The following is a 17939-nucleotide window of genomic DNA, read 5'->3' as shown; positions in this document are numbered from 1 at the left end:
GGAACTTAAGCATTTGTGCTAGATTAAAGGGGTCATCTTCTAGGGAGCATACATGCACCCAGTACATTTCACAGCAATCAGACCATTACTATTTTGAGCCCATTATAATTTTGAGATATATAGCGTGTGAATGGAAACGTTGGCCTCATAACACTAGATGAAAGGCCATAGTCACCAAAATCAGTGCTGCCAGACAGACATTGAACCTTCTGTGTATGTACAGTATGTGTGTTCTGAGTCTGACCTCCATTAGGGCCGGGATCCGGGTGTCCCAGGCTGATGCCGCCCCAACAGTTTCCACTCCATCCTCTCTCCCTCTTCCCCCTCAGTTTTTTCCTCTTCTCCCACTCGTCTCTCTGTCGCACTGCATTTAGATAATAGAAGGAGATTAAAAATATTGTTTTCACACTTTTAGAGATTATCCCTGGTCACAATAGGGACATACCTGACCCTAGATGCTAATCTAGGGTCTTTTTGTGTATTTTATGCCAAAATCCCTAAAAGTCGAATTTGGATTACTTCCTGTCAAAAGCAAACTACTGCGTGAGGACTCTTATGAATATATATGAATCCTGATTTCATTTACCATTGTGATTCCCATAACTGGCAATTAGGGAGCCACTCTTGGGCCGCTATGTTCTTTATGAAACTCAAAATGACAGCCAGACGGTGTATTACTCGTTTTAAACAAACAGTACATTTAAATATGTCTATGAAAACAGGTGAAAAACAGGCAATAAACAAGTCTCAGTCAGAACTGCTGCCGTCTCTACAAACGAGAGAGAAATAGCTGCGCTGGTCTGCTCAGAGTCTCTATCATTCCCATGGCCCGAGGTAACAGGCGGTAGGGTGCTACTGTCTTAATGTCTTTAGCGAATTCAGGATATGGAACAAAGACAAGCATTCACATTTTAGTGAAATTTTAAAGAGCATATTTTTCATCACATAGCACTAAACCAATTACTAGAAGTTAATTTTGTTATTTTGTTTAATTTGCAAACAAATCCTAAGCAATGTGTATTGCAACTGTACTATTTCTGCATTACTGCTCTATCTGTGAGAGTAGTTTAAAAGGTTAGAAGGCGAGTTTTGAACTTTCTATTGTGCGAGTGTGTGTGTGTACCTAGATCAGCCCGCATCTCCAGCTGTTCAGCCTCTGCTCTACGTGACATGGACTGCACTGCTCCTGCCTTCACCACTGGAGCATTCAGACCAGGCCACAGGAAACCACCACGTCCTGGATGGGGGGGAAAGAGAGAGAGAGAGAGAGAGAGAGAGAGAGAGAGAGAGAGAGAGAGAGGACAATATTTTGGGAAATGAACAGTAAAAAGCGTTATTTTCAGCCATGATGGAAAATAATATTCACATGCGCCAGTGAGAACGGCTGCGTTCATTCACTTTAAGTTTCAAGTGTTATACAGTAGCTGGTCTCCCTGTGATGCTCAGTGACTGCCCACTGCTCCTAATGGTTGAGTGAGTTAAATGCAGAGGACAAGAGCACATGGAACTAACTTTATCTATCTATAAATGCACCACGTCTCTGTGTGTACGTCTGTAATCAAAGTAACTCGAGAACCGTTCGCCCCACCAACCCTTGAGTTGGTGGGATACATCATTGTCCAGAACCAGCACAAAAGCCTCTGCCTGGGATCTGGACAGGGCCCAAATTAGCCAATTGATCACACCTGATTACATATATGGAGATGGCTTGTTCTGACATCACAATGATGTTCTGACATCTGCATAGACACCATAATTGGTCATGCCTGACAAATAACTCCATATCCTTTTATGACCATATTATGGTCATAAAAGGGACACAGACATAATAACTGGATGGGGCATTCATCGTTCCAAGTAGGCACTGGCCTAAGGCCAGTGCCCAATGGGCACCGCTCTAGTTACATCAATTCAAAAAAATTGTATTCACTGCTCTAAAATCTGATCCTGCACTGACATAACACAGCCAAACAGATAGATAGTGATGCTTTGACAACATTATTCTCAATCTCAACTTTCATGCCAATAAGACTCATCAAACTTAATTGAGCTGAGACTGAAAGAGAGCTTATCTCTAACAGAGATGAGTAATGAATGTAATCATTGCAGTGTAATGAATATTCTATAAGTAGACTGTCATGTACTGTAGCTAGATAACTGCCCATTGGTACAGTCATTAGCATCAGTTAGCTGCTCCAACTTCAGACAGGCTGAAAGACAGACAGAAGAATGGAAAAACAGAGGACAGACAAAATGAAAGAAATGAGTTATAATAGGTATTAGAGACACATGGAGAGTCTCACCTTCTCCGATAATCTGTCCTCTGTTGAGGTCTCTCCTCAATTTGCGTTTGGACCTCTTCCCTCGGCCCTTCTTGTTCCCGGCCCCTGATTCAGCCATCACACCTTTCCACAGCTCCTCCGCTGTTACTGTACAGACACACACACGCACGCACAAACGGGGCAGAATGGATCGTCAACACATAGTATTGATTCTTCTAAGATGTTGTTTCAAACAAAACACCCCATAAGCTACACGGTCCCTGACAATACACAAAATGGAGGATTTACAAAGCCAGAGTGAGTTTAAAAGCCTGCCAGAGAGATCACAATATCAATATATGTTGCCCAAGATCATGGAGTGAACATTATGAATGCATATTTCTTTCAGCTTATACACATAGTGTTGAACATTTTAAATAAATGAGAAGGGATGGAGTTAAGAGGGTTGGAGAGGGAAAGAGTGATAGAGATGTCACAGAGAGGGAGGCATGCTTTATAATGTACAAATTGAGCTCAACAGCTCAAAAGGACTTCAAACCAGGTTCAAATAAGTTCAATGAGTCATACTTAAATCTCCACTGTTCAGAGAACCATGGTCTGAGGGAAATAAGATTCAGAACTCCACCCCGTTTAAAATTCACCAGAACAGCTCAGGGTCTCTTTCTGCATAATGTTCCCATTTTAGGGGGAATAAAATAAATGGCTGTCCCAGTTCTTCAAAAGCATTCTCTCCATTTTGTAAATTACATTCCTAGGAGACTAATTTAGAGTTCCAAAGCTCCATTTACTCATAATATGGAATTAGATAACAAAAAGATAAGAGTAGTAGGCACACATGCACAAAACCAGACAGAAAAAGGCAGGCAACACACAGGCACACAAGCTTCGTAATGTGAACAGTCACTACATCATTTAGATTGTGGCCTATTACGTGTTAATAACAAAGCACAAAAGTACGCAATCAGTATGTTCATTAAACACACACACATGCAATATGCACATACAGTATGCTAATTAACACACTCAATCTCACAGCCTAGACTGTTTGTTGGATGATATGTTAATTAATATACTAGGCATCATAATGGGATAGACTCAGAGTATTCGAGAGACAGTTCCAAATGAGACTTTGTTTGACACACACACACACACACACACACACACACACACACACACACACACACACACACACACACACACACACACGATATGACAGCTAGTGTGCTGAGCACATCAGGATGGTATATCTCTTCCCTCCTCTGTTTTCTTCTTCCCAGTCTCTCTCCTCTACAGTATACAGTATACACTAGTATACACTATACAGAACAATCCAATGAAGTAGAATAGCCAAAATAACATAAATATTTCATTGCTATTAGCATATTCATAATGTTGTTAAGCAGAAAACCACACACTAGGCTGAAAGACAAACACTTTCAAAGTTGTTCACATAACACTGCATTTGTGTGTGTAGAAAGACCATTAGATGGGTAGTAAGACTGTCACTGAAAAGCTTATCTGAAATAAACAAACTAGTCCATACACAGGGATGGATGCACCCTGAATAAAAACGGCAGGAGTACATTCCTCCCGGTGGGAGCTCCTCAGACCTCAATTAAATTCAATTCAAAGGGCTTTATTGGCATGAGAAAACATACGTTTACATTGCCAAAGCAGAAAGAACAATACAACAATACAGTAATACAATCAAAACAAAAATTATGTACATTTGAAAGTCAGAATCTTCAATAGATCAATTGACTGGCAGGGCAGGTAAGCCAGCATGGGACAATACAATAGCAGGTTGAGGTCAGGCCAGTTGGCTGGTCAGTTAAGCACAGTAATACCATGGTCAGTACACCAATTACTAGTAGTATTGACTGCATACATTAATATACTTTTCAGACGGTCGACATTTCTCGTTTATGGCTGTACGCCATAATCATCAAGATTAAAACAAAAACACATTTTAAATACTTTATGCACAATGAATTGAGAATACAGTTTCACGTTTTGAATTATATTAGGGAAAAAAAAACTTGTACACAATATTCTAATTCATTGAGCTGTATATGCGAGTAGCAGCCTACACCCTACACTCCTACAGTATTTCGATTAGCTCCGTTTGGAAGTGGTCATTTGCGGTCCCTTTCGGCGTTCACCGCACATTCCACGTTCCAGCCGTTCAGCCATGTGTGGTAAGGGATAATTGGCACAAAACTGCAAAAATAATTGACTACTCAAAATATGTCAGGAAGGGAGAGACACACTGACAAAAGCATAACAGGTAATTATCTCCAACTGAGAGAGAAAGAAAGAGAAATCAAGACAGAGGTGGTGTGAGTGACAGTGATGTGGACATTTGTGATGTTTCTGACAACTCCTGACATGCCTCTTTAACATATGTTGTCTCTGAGATTTTCAAAGAAAAACAGTTAAAGGTCGACTTTCCCCAAATTGGTGAGAGTGTTGGGCAATGGCTATTGAATTTGAAGAGCTGACTTCCTCCAGTCACAAACATGACTTAGGTGACCTTCACACAAGAAAGCTTTACTGCGATTTAAACTAATCCTGCTGCACATTGTCAGAAAGTGCGCTTCGTTTGGCAGGTGTGAAGCATCATTCGAATCCTAATGCACAACAAAGAACCGCATTCTACTCCGATCAAAAACGGGGGTTTCGCTTCGCTTCGCTTCCAATCGCACTTGATTACGATTCGGTGCAGGTGCGAATGCAATCCGCAGCAAATAAAGGAAATTAAGCAAACAATGTGGCGGGTGAGGAGCTAAACACAGTTGGAGACAGAGAAGGCATATTTTATGCAGCGCAAAGATATCCCGTTACCGTGGATAGACGTGGTCCAATAGGGGCGGGAGAGAGCGAGAGATCCAGTCCCCGACGGCACGACACATGCACATTATGAGTATAATTTTAACACAATAGATTTCACTGTGTAGGCTATAGTTTATGAATTGAACACATTGATTAAGGTCCCTGCTGTGTTTCCAATTGCTGCGGATGACAGCGCAGTGTGAAGGCAAACCGCAGCAAATTAAATATGCAGGAATCCCAATTTCTCCACCCATTTACATCAAGTCTACCGAAGTATTAGGTGGGAATGTGACCTTAGCGGAATACCACTCATTTTCAACATTTTACTACCTCACTATATTAAATATACCTTAGAGTTGTTGTGTGGAAATAATAAAAAAGTCCCCCCATTCTGTGTTGCCTAGAATTGGAGGTCTGAAACGTGATCAGTAACATTATGAAGTACATCTTTGTGTCACTGAGATGTACTTCATAATGTTACAGATTTGTCACTTGGTTTTTCTTTTAATGATTTTTTTTGCGGCTTCCGCCTTTATTTTATATTTTTTATGGAGGGACAGACAGTAGGCTGACAGGAAATGAGGAGAGTGATGGGGGAGAGACATGCAGTAAAGGCCGTCGGGATCGGGAGTCGAACCCGCGGCACACCGCTGAGCGCTGAGCCACGGCCCAGGCCTGTCACTTGGTTTTTGATCTGATCTGCAATGTATATTTATTTAGGAAGAAAAAACTGCAAACTACACTTGATCAAAAAGGCGGTGGATCGTACTCAGAATTAAATGTCAATCATGTTTTAATCATATGCCTCAATGACAAACGTTTTGGCAAATAGGGGCACAGAGAACCACAGAGAACGCCTTTTGAGCTGTTATCGTCAATCTGCCATGCATTTCTATGGGATGCACTCCTCTTTCCAGTTTGGCAATCCGGTATTTAAGACCCAAAGTTGAATCGTTAATTAATTAATTAATCATTAATTAGTGAGAAGTCCATATTTACAATGTTTCAGCTAAGCCAAGTCACTGAGGCATATAGAGCAATACAAGAAAACTATATTGACTTATATTTCTGAGTGCAACCCTCCGCTTTTTGATTTTTATTTAACAGTTTATTAGAATAACGCACCACAGAGGTAACAAAAGGTTTCCCTAACATGCACACATATTTTAAAAGCCTATTGCCACCACTGTAAAAAATCTCAATTTAGAACAAAGCTCTTTGTTTAACACTTACGTTTGTTGAAGAAGCTGCTATGTCTGATTTGCTGCCATGCTGCAGTTGGGGCCAGTGGAACTACAGGGCTCTTTTGGAGGGACACTACTGAGGTGTGCCTGGTCAAGTGGAGCTGGAGAGCTCCCCCTATGCGATTGAGTGGTACTGCACAAAGAACAAATGCAAAGAAACATTGTACCGGTATATGAAAATAAAGTATTGCTAAGATACATACATGTAGCACACAGCATGGGCATTTGTATTTACATAGGAAGAAAAAATACTGCATACATTCATTCACAGAAGAACATCAGTCCGAGTCTCCAAGAGGAGGTATTTTAAGCATTAGTCTTAGTACAGTGACTTCTACCTCAAGCCATAAATACAAGGGAATGGTAACTGGTAGCCAGGGAGCCACAGACCCAAAAGCTCAAGGAATAAAGATTAACCTGTGATGTCATGACATACTTTTTAATTTTTATTTGTGTTTTTTCTATTCCCTTGGTCATCCACAGAATGAGAGGTCTGCTCTGCTGGAAACATTCCGAACAAAAAGTTATGGCCATTTCCATTTTTGTATACCACACCATAGACAACGAATATAAGGCAAAACATTCCAAATGTCATCATACATGTTTACATGATTCTGAATGCATTCCAAGCATTAGTTTTGAACGTACAGAAGGAGTGTTTTTCATGCAAAACTAATGCTTGGAATGGATTCAGAATCATGAAAACCCCCTAGTTAGTAGCTACATGCTACTTAAAAGCATGATGAAATTTGGAAGTTTTATATAGGTTGTCCATGGTGTCAAAAATAAAAATGTCAAAAATGGCCATGACTTTCTTTCGCGATGTTTCCGGCAGAGCAGACCACTCATTCCGTGGACATTAATGACCAAATGAATAGAAATAAACACAAATAAAAAGTATGTCATGACATCACAGGTCCTTTTGGGTGACTGGCTCCCCGGCTACAGGACAGGTATGGTCAGTTATAAGTTCACATAAGTCCAGTGAATGAATGATTATCTGATTATGCTGATAAGTACAGTAACTTACATGGGCCTGGTCTACAAGATTTTCTACCACCCTAAGATACCCATGTACCTGTAAGGTATACAGGTACATGGGTATCTTAGTTTGGAAGCACTCGTCGAAGTCACTATGAACGGCCCTGCGTACCACCTGTTTTTGCACATAATACAGGAGGCAGCAGCGCTACCCGTTAAAAAAAGAGTGCTTCCAAACTGCAACACTTGGAAAAAGAATCACATGCACAGAAATTCTTGACAGAAAGTAGATCATAACATGTCTACGGTGGATTTTTGAGTGGTGCAACCACTCCAAGGAACAGCAATGTCCGTGTTCACGTATGTGTTCACCTATGTGACGTTAATGAGCACCAGTATATGACTATGCGTACCAGTAGGGGCGCTGTTGTGCCAGAAACAGAGAGAGGGATAGTGCTGCACTGTTGCCTGCTAATGAGAGAGAGAGAGAGAGAGGTGGGGGGTGGAGTTGCACCACTCAGTTCACACGGGTGTGATTTTTATGAAACAAAAGCTTGGCAGATTGAAAGAGGATAATTCAAGCTAGGCCTAGAGCTGAAATGTTGGTGAGTTTAACGTTGTTTAATACAAGCAGATCGCAACGCAAGTTGAATGAATGGGTAGTCAATGGAGGGTATTGCAACTCTAGATTAATTCATCCCATTATAAAAATAATCTAGAGTTACAAATTGCGGCTATTCGTTCCTATGCCACTAAAATGTGGAATGCCCTACCAACGGCAATTAAGAAATGTGAATCCCTAGGCTCCTTCAAAACCACTCTTAAGGGCGGCTGCAATTCGAAACTGGCCCTTTTTGGATGGAGCTAGCCCCTCCTATGTCAAGCTTTTAGGGTTTGTGTAAACACAAACATTGTGTTAACACACACATTGTGATTGGCCGGTGTGATTGGGTGGGCCAGTCCAGTGATTATGATGATTCTTTCATAGAAGTGTATATTTGTACGTCTCTAAATGTCAGAACATTTGCAATTCATCAGAACTTCTGATTAATTGAAAATGGATGACCCTGATGTAAACAATAAGTCTTAGTGCTTTTTTATGTTTTTATCTTCAGTAATTGTATTGACTTTTGTTTGGTTTGAAATGTACCCATTCTACAAACTGAATCAATCATTTTCGTGCTCGGACACAGCTAGAGACATCTGTACTGTGGAAAGGATATGAGGACAGATTTTGTATTAAGATTTCCACTTATATTTGCCAAACGTGGTGTCTCTTATATGTATGCACTGGTGGTTTCCAGGGAGATATGTATTCTTTATTTTTGTATCCCATCATGTGTTTTGGATCACAACTCTTTAAATTTAGGGTACAAACGTAACGACATAATTATGTTCTTTCCTAGCCCTGAAACATGACTGGCATGAGCGTCATGTGAACCATGGCTAGTTCTTTCCCTATGTAATGGTAGCCCCATTAGTAGGTACTATATGAACTAAAACAACAATAGTAATTTAAGATCAGCCTGGCAGTTTTAGGGATGCTCGGTTAAGGCAGCAGCCCGCGTAGCCCCGAGTATGACACTCTGCCCCGTTAGCCATATTTTGCAGGACAGCTAACAATGTTTATATATAATGGTGCAGAACGGATACAGATCCTGATTTACCATACATGACAATGGTGTATAACGTATGCTACAGTATGAATTATACGGATAAATCTCACCTCCGAATGTAACGCGGAGGGCACAGCACACCCGTAAGGACGCTGCCATCTTGGAGTTGTGACGTCCGAAAGGGTCCTTCCGAATCCGAAGTGCTAAACACAGATACGCCTGTTCAGAATCAGACAGTACTCACTGCAGCAGACGATCGAGGTGGAAGGATGGTTTGGGTATGTGAATGAAAAACGTCCATTATTTATGAGAATATAGTACTGCATATTTTAACACACACACACACACACACACACACACACACACACACACACACACACGTCCACTTATTTTATTTCCTCTTTTTTCTGTCAGACTTCTAGTATATTATTTCCCATAGTGTTTTGACTGTTCTGCTAAGCACACCACTGGAGCTGGTTGCCTATTAGCCCCTCTCGGGACCCTACATAAAGCTTTTCTGAAATTTTGATGAGTTTTATGTTGGGTCCCTGGTCAGACCTATATTTTCGTATGGAAATTCCAGTACACGGATGTAGAAATTCTCTCTAAAATAGGATCTGCGCCAAGTGACGGCATTATTTTCCTTGAGTTATTCTGAATTCGGTAACTTTAAGTAGCTATACATCCCGCTGCGAATATCTCCTGTGGCGCGGAAGCCGTTAAGTATTTTTAATCTTTGTTTGACCGATTTGGTCGCTTTATTTCTTCTTGTTTGTTTACCGTTTATTGTACCGCCTCCCGGTGTGCGGTTGGCTTGTGAGGCTACGTCCCTGCCTCTGATCTGCTGTGTCATAGCTATAGCGCCACTAGCTAGCCAGATAGGCGGTACAATGAGGTGTCAATAAACAAGGAAGAGAAGAATCCAAGCTTCCAAATCGGGCAAACATATATTAAAAATACTTAACGGCTTCCGCGCCACAGGAGATATTCGCAGCGGCATGTATGGGTACTTATACTTTACATATTCAGAAAGCCTCACACGGAAACATTTCATCAAAGAGCGCGGGGAGCCGCTAAACATGTTGTTTATGTTTTAAAATGGGTGCGTCCCAGGTGGCATGGTAGTAGTGCTACAGGACCCAATGCTATCTGTGTCAACAAAATGTCAGAAACTTCAGTAGCATTTGGGTTCTGCTTGGAGGGCTAGTTGCCTATGTAGCCTACTATATTTGACTACACACTTACAGTTAGCCGCAATTTGCAACTCTAGGCTAACTTACAGTAGGTAGTGCTGACTGCTGAGGGCCTGTCTGGTACTCGGATCCATGCTTAGTGCTTACTTATTTTTATTAGTATTATATCCTCCTACACTAGCTACTGTCTGTCTGTCTGTCTGTCTGTCTACTCTAAATGGTGATGATGTAGCGTTTGTTTAACACCACAGTGACCACTAGCGCTGGTCCAGTGCTTATGTAAGCGCTGGACCAGGGCTAAGTGACCACACACTCAGCAGACACGTACAGTTTAGGGCAGAGGAAGCCGTCAATACAAAGGAGAGCAGGGCATTCTACATCTCCACCTCCTCGTCTAAAACATTGTTGCGGCTGCCTAAACAGGATAAGCCCCAATGGTTTTTCCTTCTCTCTTAACCCCTTTGTTGTCCGTAAGATAGCAAACAGTCGGTCTGTCCGATTCTCCAACTTTCTGCTTGTTAGTGTCTTCCTTTCTGTCTCTCTCGCTGTCTGTGTGTAGTACTCTCTCCCTCTCGCCACCTTGGCCTCAAAGAAAAATGACAGGTAGCAAATTAGAACCTCTCTGTAGATCTCAGGCTCATCAGCTGCGTATCTGAAGCATCACAGACCCATGGAGCCTTTTGTTGTTGTTGTTGTTGTCATCTTTCTCTACAAGAGTAATTGTGAAACGACCAGATGTGTTTACAGTTTCACAGAAGCAACAGCCTAGGAGGATGAGGAGGGCAGAGGAGAGAAGGGCAGGGCATGAGAAGACAATATAAGTAGGCTATAAGTTGTGTCATATAAAAAGAAGGGGAAGGAAAGTCACGATGACCGAGGTGGACAGAGATAAATACAGAGGAGACAAAGGTGGTGGGGAGAAGTGGGAGAGGAAAGAATATCTAATCTGCAGAAACCCCCTCAGGATCTACCATAATGCGCTCTCTACCCCCCCTCTCTCCCCTAAATCATAACACAGCCACAATATAAGCTCCTTTTATCTGCCTTGTATGGCCTGTGAAAAGAATTCCCTGCTACTCATATTGATCCGTTTCTAGACTAATTGGTCGGAAAATTCTCTGTTTAAACCCGTGCTGATCCTAAACACAGAGCATTGCTTTAGTTTGAAACATCGATATTGGTACAACTGCTACCTGCCCTGTTGGTCAAATTGAGGTCTAATCAAGAAAGCAGCCAAATTTCTGTTGGTGTGTGTGTGTGTGTGTGTGTGTGTGTGTGTGTGTGTGTGTGTGTGTGTGTGTGTGTGTGTGTGTGTGTGTGTGTGTGTGTGTGTGTGTGTGTGTGTGTGTGTGTGTGTGTGATTAGGGCCTTTATATTGTGTTTAGTTTCCAATCTGTAAAGTGTTTCATAATAATCCACCGTAGACCTTTTATGAGCTACTTCCTGTCAAGAAATCCCTTGCATGTGATCTTTTTTCCATCATCTGCAAGGAATTTCTTGACAGGAAGTAGATCATAACATGTCTACAGTGGATTTTTATTAAACTAAAACTTTACAGATTGAAAGAGGATTTCCCTACAGCTGCAATGTTTAATATAATTAGAGAGGACTTTTCTGTTTGGATGAATGGGTTGTCTATGGGAAGTATCACCTTTCTGGCAAGATGGCTGCGGTCTGAATGTAATATTAGTACGGCAGTTAACCAAACCTATTGTGCATTTTATGACTAAAGCATGAATCTTTCTACAGTGTTTCTATATACTATGAAGTTTGTTTTCAGACGTGGAACCACTTCTGAGTTGATGTCTGTAACTCGTTAGAGGCTGTACACATATCGGGTTGTCAAAAACATGCATTTTTCCCTTTTTTGCAGGCACAAAGACAGTATATCAATAAGAAGAGTTCTGGAACCCACTAGTCATCATCAAATTGCTTTAGTAGGTTAAACTAACAGTAGAAGATATGTCAATTGGGTTTCATGGGTCATTAGGTCACACAAACACCTCACATAAACACAGACACAAAAATCGGATATTCAATCATTTGTGTTCAATTGGATTGAGCATTTGACATCTCTTCTTAACATATCCTATTTGCAGTAAAGAGTGTCTACCATGCAATGACATTATTAGAGAGGCCTAACAGTCTCCTGAGCATGAACAAAGGGCAGACTTTTTGCACTTGCATCGTTTCGTGCACCCTTTCTTACAACCACAATGTGTCAGTTCATAGCAGCTCTGTGAGGCTTCTGGAAGGGTGGTCCACAGTGGCTGCCATCCCAATTCTTCTTTCACCCCAATCAGAAGGGCTAGGCTGGATGAAGGGAATGGCATAGAAGCCACATTGATGACCAACAGGGCACATTGGCACAAGTCCTGTCGAGTAAGATACAATCAAACCAAACTGCAGCGACGGCGGAAGTTGCCAGAAGAGGTGAAACAGTCTGTAGTACCCAAAGTTCACACTCGGTCTACTGACACTGACAGCCATGTCTGTACTAAGGACAGGGTGTGCTTCTTCTGCAACAAGTTAGCAGGCTCTCAAAAAAAAAAAACTCAGAAAAGTGCTACGTACATGAGGCTTCAACAAAACAGTTGGACTTCAATGTTAGACAAGCTGCTTTGGAAACGGAAGACACTGAGTTACTAGGCAAACTTGCACCTGGGGACATGATAGCCCTCGAGGCAAAGTATCATCGAAACTGCCTCCGGATGCTCTACAACAAATCAAGACAGGCTCATTCAAAGGATGGACATGAGGAAGAGACTCAGGTGCATGGTATTGCTTTCGCAGAGTTATTGGCCTTTATGGAGGAAAGTATAAGGTGATGACTGCGCCCCAGTATTCAAACTGGCAAACCTGGGTAAACTGTACCAAGAACGACTTAAACAACTCGGTGCTACAGTAGATTATCGTGTCCACACAACCAGACTGAAGAACCGGCTTATGTCTCAGTTACCTGATTTAACGGCTTGTACACAAGGAAGGGACACACTATTAACATTTCAGGATGATATCGGAGATGCTCTCAAGAAGGCCTGTGATCACTACCGTGATGCCATGCATTTAGTGAGAGCAGCACAAGTGGTACGGAGAGAGATGTTTTCCAAGAAGTTAAACTTTGATGGCTCATTCCATCCTAACTGTCAGAAGGAGTCTGTACCTACATCTCTTTTGGCCTTGGTGAACATGATCCTGGATGGGGCCAACATCAAACACCAGACTCAGCTTCTGGAAAAAGGAACTTCTACCGCTGCTCTTTCAATCTCACAGCTGTTGGTTTTCAACAGTGTCAAACATACACGAGCAGAAAAGTCATCAGGTACAGTACGTCACAACCGTAACCATGAAACTCCACTTCCTCTGTATGTGGCAATGAAAGTCCATGCTGTCACACACAATAGAGGGCTAATTGACACTCTCTTCAGTCTGGGTATGTGTGTGGCATATGATCGCCTGCTGCAGGTGTCAGCTGACATTGCCAATGGAGTCTGCCAGCGTTTCATGGCAGAAGATGTTGTGTGCCCGCAAGAAATGCGCAATGGACTCTTCACAACAGCTGCGGAGGACAATATTGACCACAATCCGAGCTCTGGAACAGCAAAGGACTCCTTTCATGGCACTGGGATCTCCTTGATGCAGCACCCTACACATGAAAGTGTAGGCTCTGACCGTGGTGTGCTTGTGATTAACCAGTCCACTCTATCCACTAGGTCATTCATGCCACTGCCACAAGCCTACACCAATGTGCCACCAGTTGCTCGGAGACAAAGACCTTCAGAGCCCCTCCAGTAAAAGGCCCTTTAAAAGTCTTGATAGCAAGAACAAGAGAAGAAGAAGATGGGTGGTTGAGAACTGTGAAGGCAGCCTTGGATGATCCAGAAACCAACCAGGCAACCTGGGTGTCATGGTCTGCCTATCATGCTCACATCCAGCAGACAGTAATCCCCCCTGCAGCCATCAATGCACTATTGCCTTTATTCCTGGACAACGCACACTCTGCTGCCATGATAAGACATTCAATGGACCTCATCAGAGCAGCACACGCAATAACCCTCTATTGCGTGTGACAGCATGGACTTTCATTGCCACATACAGAGGAAGTGGAGTTTCACGGTTATGAAACGCTGGCAGACTCCATTGGCAATGTCAGCTGACACCTGCAGCAGGCGATCATATGCCTCACACATACCCAGACTGAAGAGAGTGTCAATTAGCCCTCTATTGCGTGTGACAGCATGGACTTTCATTGCCACATACAGAGGAAGTGGAGTTTCACGGTTACGGTTGTGACGTACTGTACCTGATGACCTTTCTGCTCGTGTATGTTTGACACTGAAAACCAACAGCTGTGAGATTGAAAGAGCAGCGGTAGAAGTTCCTTTTTCCAGAAGCTGAGTCTGGTGTTTGAAGTTGGCCCCATCCAGGATCATGTTCACCAAGGCCAAAAGAGACTTCTGCCGTCGCTGCAGTTTGGTTTGATTGTATCTTACTCGACAGGACTTGTGCCACTGTGCACTGTTGGTCATCAATGTGGCTTCTATGCCATTCCCTTCATCCAGCCTAGCCCTTCTGATTGGGGCTGGGTGAAAGAAGAATTGGGATGGCAGCCATTGTGGTCCACCCTTCCAGAAGCCTCACAGAGCTGCTATGAACTGATACATTGTGGTTGCAAGAAAGGGTGCACGAAGCGATGCAAGTGCAAAAAGTCTACCCTCAAGTGTACTGCCCTTTGTTCATGCTCAGGAGACTGTTAGGCCTCTCTAATAATGTCATTGCATGGTAGACACTCTTTACTGCAAATAGGATATGTTAAGAAGAGATGTCAAATACTCAATCCAATTGAACACAAATGGTTGAAAATCAGATTTTTGTGTCTGTGTTTATGTGAGGTGTTTGTGTGACCTAATGACCCATGAAACCCAATTGACTGTTAATTTAACCTATTAAAGCAATTTGATGATGAATAGTGGGTTCCAGAACTCTTCTTATTGATATACTGTCTTTGTGCCTGCAAAAAAGGGAAAAATGCATGTTTTTGACAACCCGATATGTGTACAGCCTCTAACGAGTTACAGACATCAACTCAGAAGTGGTTCCACGTCTGAAAACAAACTTAATAGTATATAGAAACACTGTAGAAGGTTTCATGCTTTAGTCATAAAAGAAGAGATGTCAAATGCTCAATCCAATTGAACACAAATGGTTGAAAATCCGATTTTTGTGTCTGTGTTTATGTGAGGTGTTTGTGTGACCTAATGACCCATGAAACCCAATTGACATATCTTCTACTGTTAATTTAACCTATTAAAGCAATTTGATGATGACTAGTGGGTTCCAGAACTCTTCTTATTGATATACTGTCTTTGTGCCTGCAAAAAAGGGAAAAATGCATGTTTTTGACAACCCGATATGTGTACAGCCTCTAACGAGTTACAGACATCAACTCAGAAGTGGTTCCACGTCTGAAAACAAACTTCATAGTATATAGAAACACTGTAGGAAGTTTCATGCTTTAGTCATAAAATGCACAATACCTTCCATATGATGAGCTTAACTGCCGCACTATATGGCCAATTGGGGAACTTTGTGGTATTCAGCACCATGGACAGAGTCACTGATGGTTAGTTCAATGCACCTATTCCTTCACTATGAATCAATGGTCTATTTGATAAAAAATATAAATACATCCTGGGCATTGCTGTCTCCCTTGGGTGTTGGCGACAGTGCTACAGACAGCTGTTTGATCCAGGCAGTATTGACACTATTATTATCCCTACCTACAAGCTCCGACCTACAAGCTCATAGCGCGCCACTGGCGCGCTATGAGCTTGTAGGTCTGCTAACCAGCCGAACGCATCAGTTGTAACCGGCAGAACGTATCAGTTGTAACCGGCAGAACATATCAGTTGTAACCGGCAGAACGTATCAGTTGTAACAACCGGCAGAACATATCAGTTGTAACCGGCAGAACACAAAGAAATAGTCCTAAAAATAGTGGCAGCAGGAGTCAAACTCGGGCCAGTGGGTTTAAGTTGAAAGTCGAATGAATAGTCCACTAGACTGGAGTTCGCTGCCGGTGTAGGTTGCTTTGCCTGTAGCAGAAGGTGAGAAAGCCCCGCCCGCGCGGGCGCACATTGCTACCACGTTTTGCCCCGGCGGGGTAAAACAAGCGCAGCCTGCAGCTGGGTGGGGACTCGCTATACCTACATAAACAATATTGGCACCCTGCTGCACCTGGCAATTTGGATGCCCAACCCTAGCAGCATGTAATTCTCACTGCTGTTGCTATATGGGACCTCTATTTGCCTCCGGGATCAATAAAGATTTATTATATTTTCAATAAAACACCTGTTGCTTTGATGTATGTGTGCATGAATATACAGTACTGTATGTATGGGATTAAAGTGAATCGATTATGTTGGTGTAAACTAGGATGAGAAAGCATACATGTGCATACTCCCACAAATGTTTCTCTTCATGTCTCATGTTGGTATTTCCCTGTTTGCCTGTATTTGCTGAAGAAAGTGTTTATGTATAATTAGCAAGTCACCAATCATTTGTTGTTGCGTGGGTGATATTAATAGGCAATTATCCTCTGTGTTAATTTAATCCAGAGCCCATTTTCCCAGCATTTCTTACATTTGAAAGATGAGACTTGCATCCAGCTAGGCTGAGCAAGTAATAGGGAGTTGAATAGATTATACCTTTTACATTTTCTCAAGAAAATTGCATGAACTTGGTGATCTGCTATGTTGAAATTTGTGCACATTTTTGAATATATATATTTGTTAAAGCGAACCTTTTTAACTCGATTCTTTGCTTCTGGGGGTCCCTGAAACCAAATATTTAGAGATGGGGGGGGGGGGGGGGTCTACAGTCAAATGCATCATTTTAGGGGTCCGACATGAAAACATTTGAGAACCACTGACACAGAAACAGTTTTTCAGAAAACTGTTGGGATTTAGATTAGTTTTTTTATCGGCCTCAGGTATTAATAGATTAACTTAATAGAGAGAGAGAGATACTTGAGATCGGGTTAGTTCTTTTAAGCTTATTTTTAGTTTGCTCATTTAAGAGGTGTGTGTACGTGCGTGTGTGTGTTTACACAAAGTAACTGCCATACTGTACATAACACTAATGAGAAAATCTACACAGTACAATATAATGTAATACATCGATTTAGTTCAGTCAGATATACTCGAGGGGTGTATTCAGTGTTCTGCACGTCATACGCTGACGTGGCAATCAGCTGACCAATTGGGCGGGGTATTTAAGCTCACCAGTCACCATGACTTCATTCTTCCTGCGTTTGCTCCCATCGCCACCCCAGCACCACGGGTGGGCTCTGCTATTCCTATTATCCATGGGGGGGTTGTTATTGTATATCTATCTGCCTACTCTTAATGGTTAATGTTGGATAATTGTGCCAAGCTTGTGCCACTTGTATTCTCATTCTATGATAAATATTTGTTCAATCTATTCGTGAGTTATCTGACTGAATTATTATTAGTATTATTTGTTGGAAGGAATTATGTTGTGACTCAAGTGCCCAAGTGTTGAGAATTAATTTACATTTGAGAAATGAGCCAAAGCTGAAAAACTGTAATATAAGAAGATTGCTGTGGTGCTTTTTTCCAACTTCAAAGATTTCCAGTACCTAGCAGAAACAGACCTTCCAGGCAAATCTTCACCCAAGCAATATCCCAGCATCTACATTATCCACTGACTAAAGAATGCAAAACTCTTCATGATTTCCATGCATTTTTAAAATCTCTCAGCACCTACATG

The 17939-nt window shown here is 42.0% G+C and overlaps 1 protein-coding gene and 1 long non-coding RNA gene across 2 annotated transcripts in view; both read right to left on the bottom strand.

The window, feature by feature from the left end:
* LOC310866287 (small ribosomal subunit protein uS5m-like) overlaps positions 1-9117 on the bottom strand; it is a 32432-nt gene extending 23315 nt beyond the window's left edge. The window contains exons 1-5 of the mRNA XM_083775861.1: positions 9066-9117; positions 6348-6491; positions 2304-2429; positions 1124-1237; positions 245-364 (exon numbers count right to left, since the gene is read on the bottom strand). Of these exons, the coding sequence (XP_083631987.1) occupies positions 245-364; positions 1124-1237; positions 2304-2429; positions 6348-6491; positions 9066-9114 (553 nt within the window). The 5' untranslated portion in view covers positions 9115-9117. The remainder of the gene's footprint in view (positions 1-244; positions 365-1123; positions 1238-2303; positions 2430-6347; positions 6492-9065) is intronic.
* Positions 1-17939, bottom strand: part of LOC310866288 — a 579577-nt gene that overhangs the window by 23315 nt on the left and 538323 nt on the right. The window lies entirely within an intron of this gene.

Source organism: Protomyctophum parallelum, assembly GCF_964188405.1.
Source record: "Protomyctophum parallelum genome assembly, chromosome: 10".
Lineage (NCBI taxonomy): Eukaryota > Metazoa > Chordata > Actinopteri > Myctophiformes > Myctophidae > Protomyctophum > Protomyctophum parallelum.
This window is presented reverse-complemented; position numbering and strand designations above follow the sequence as displayed.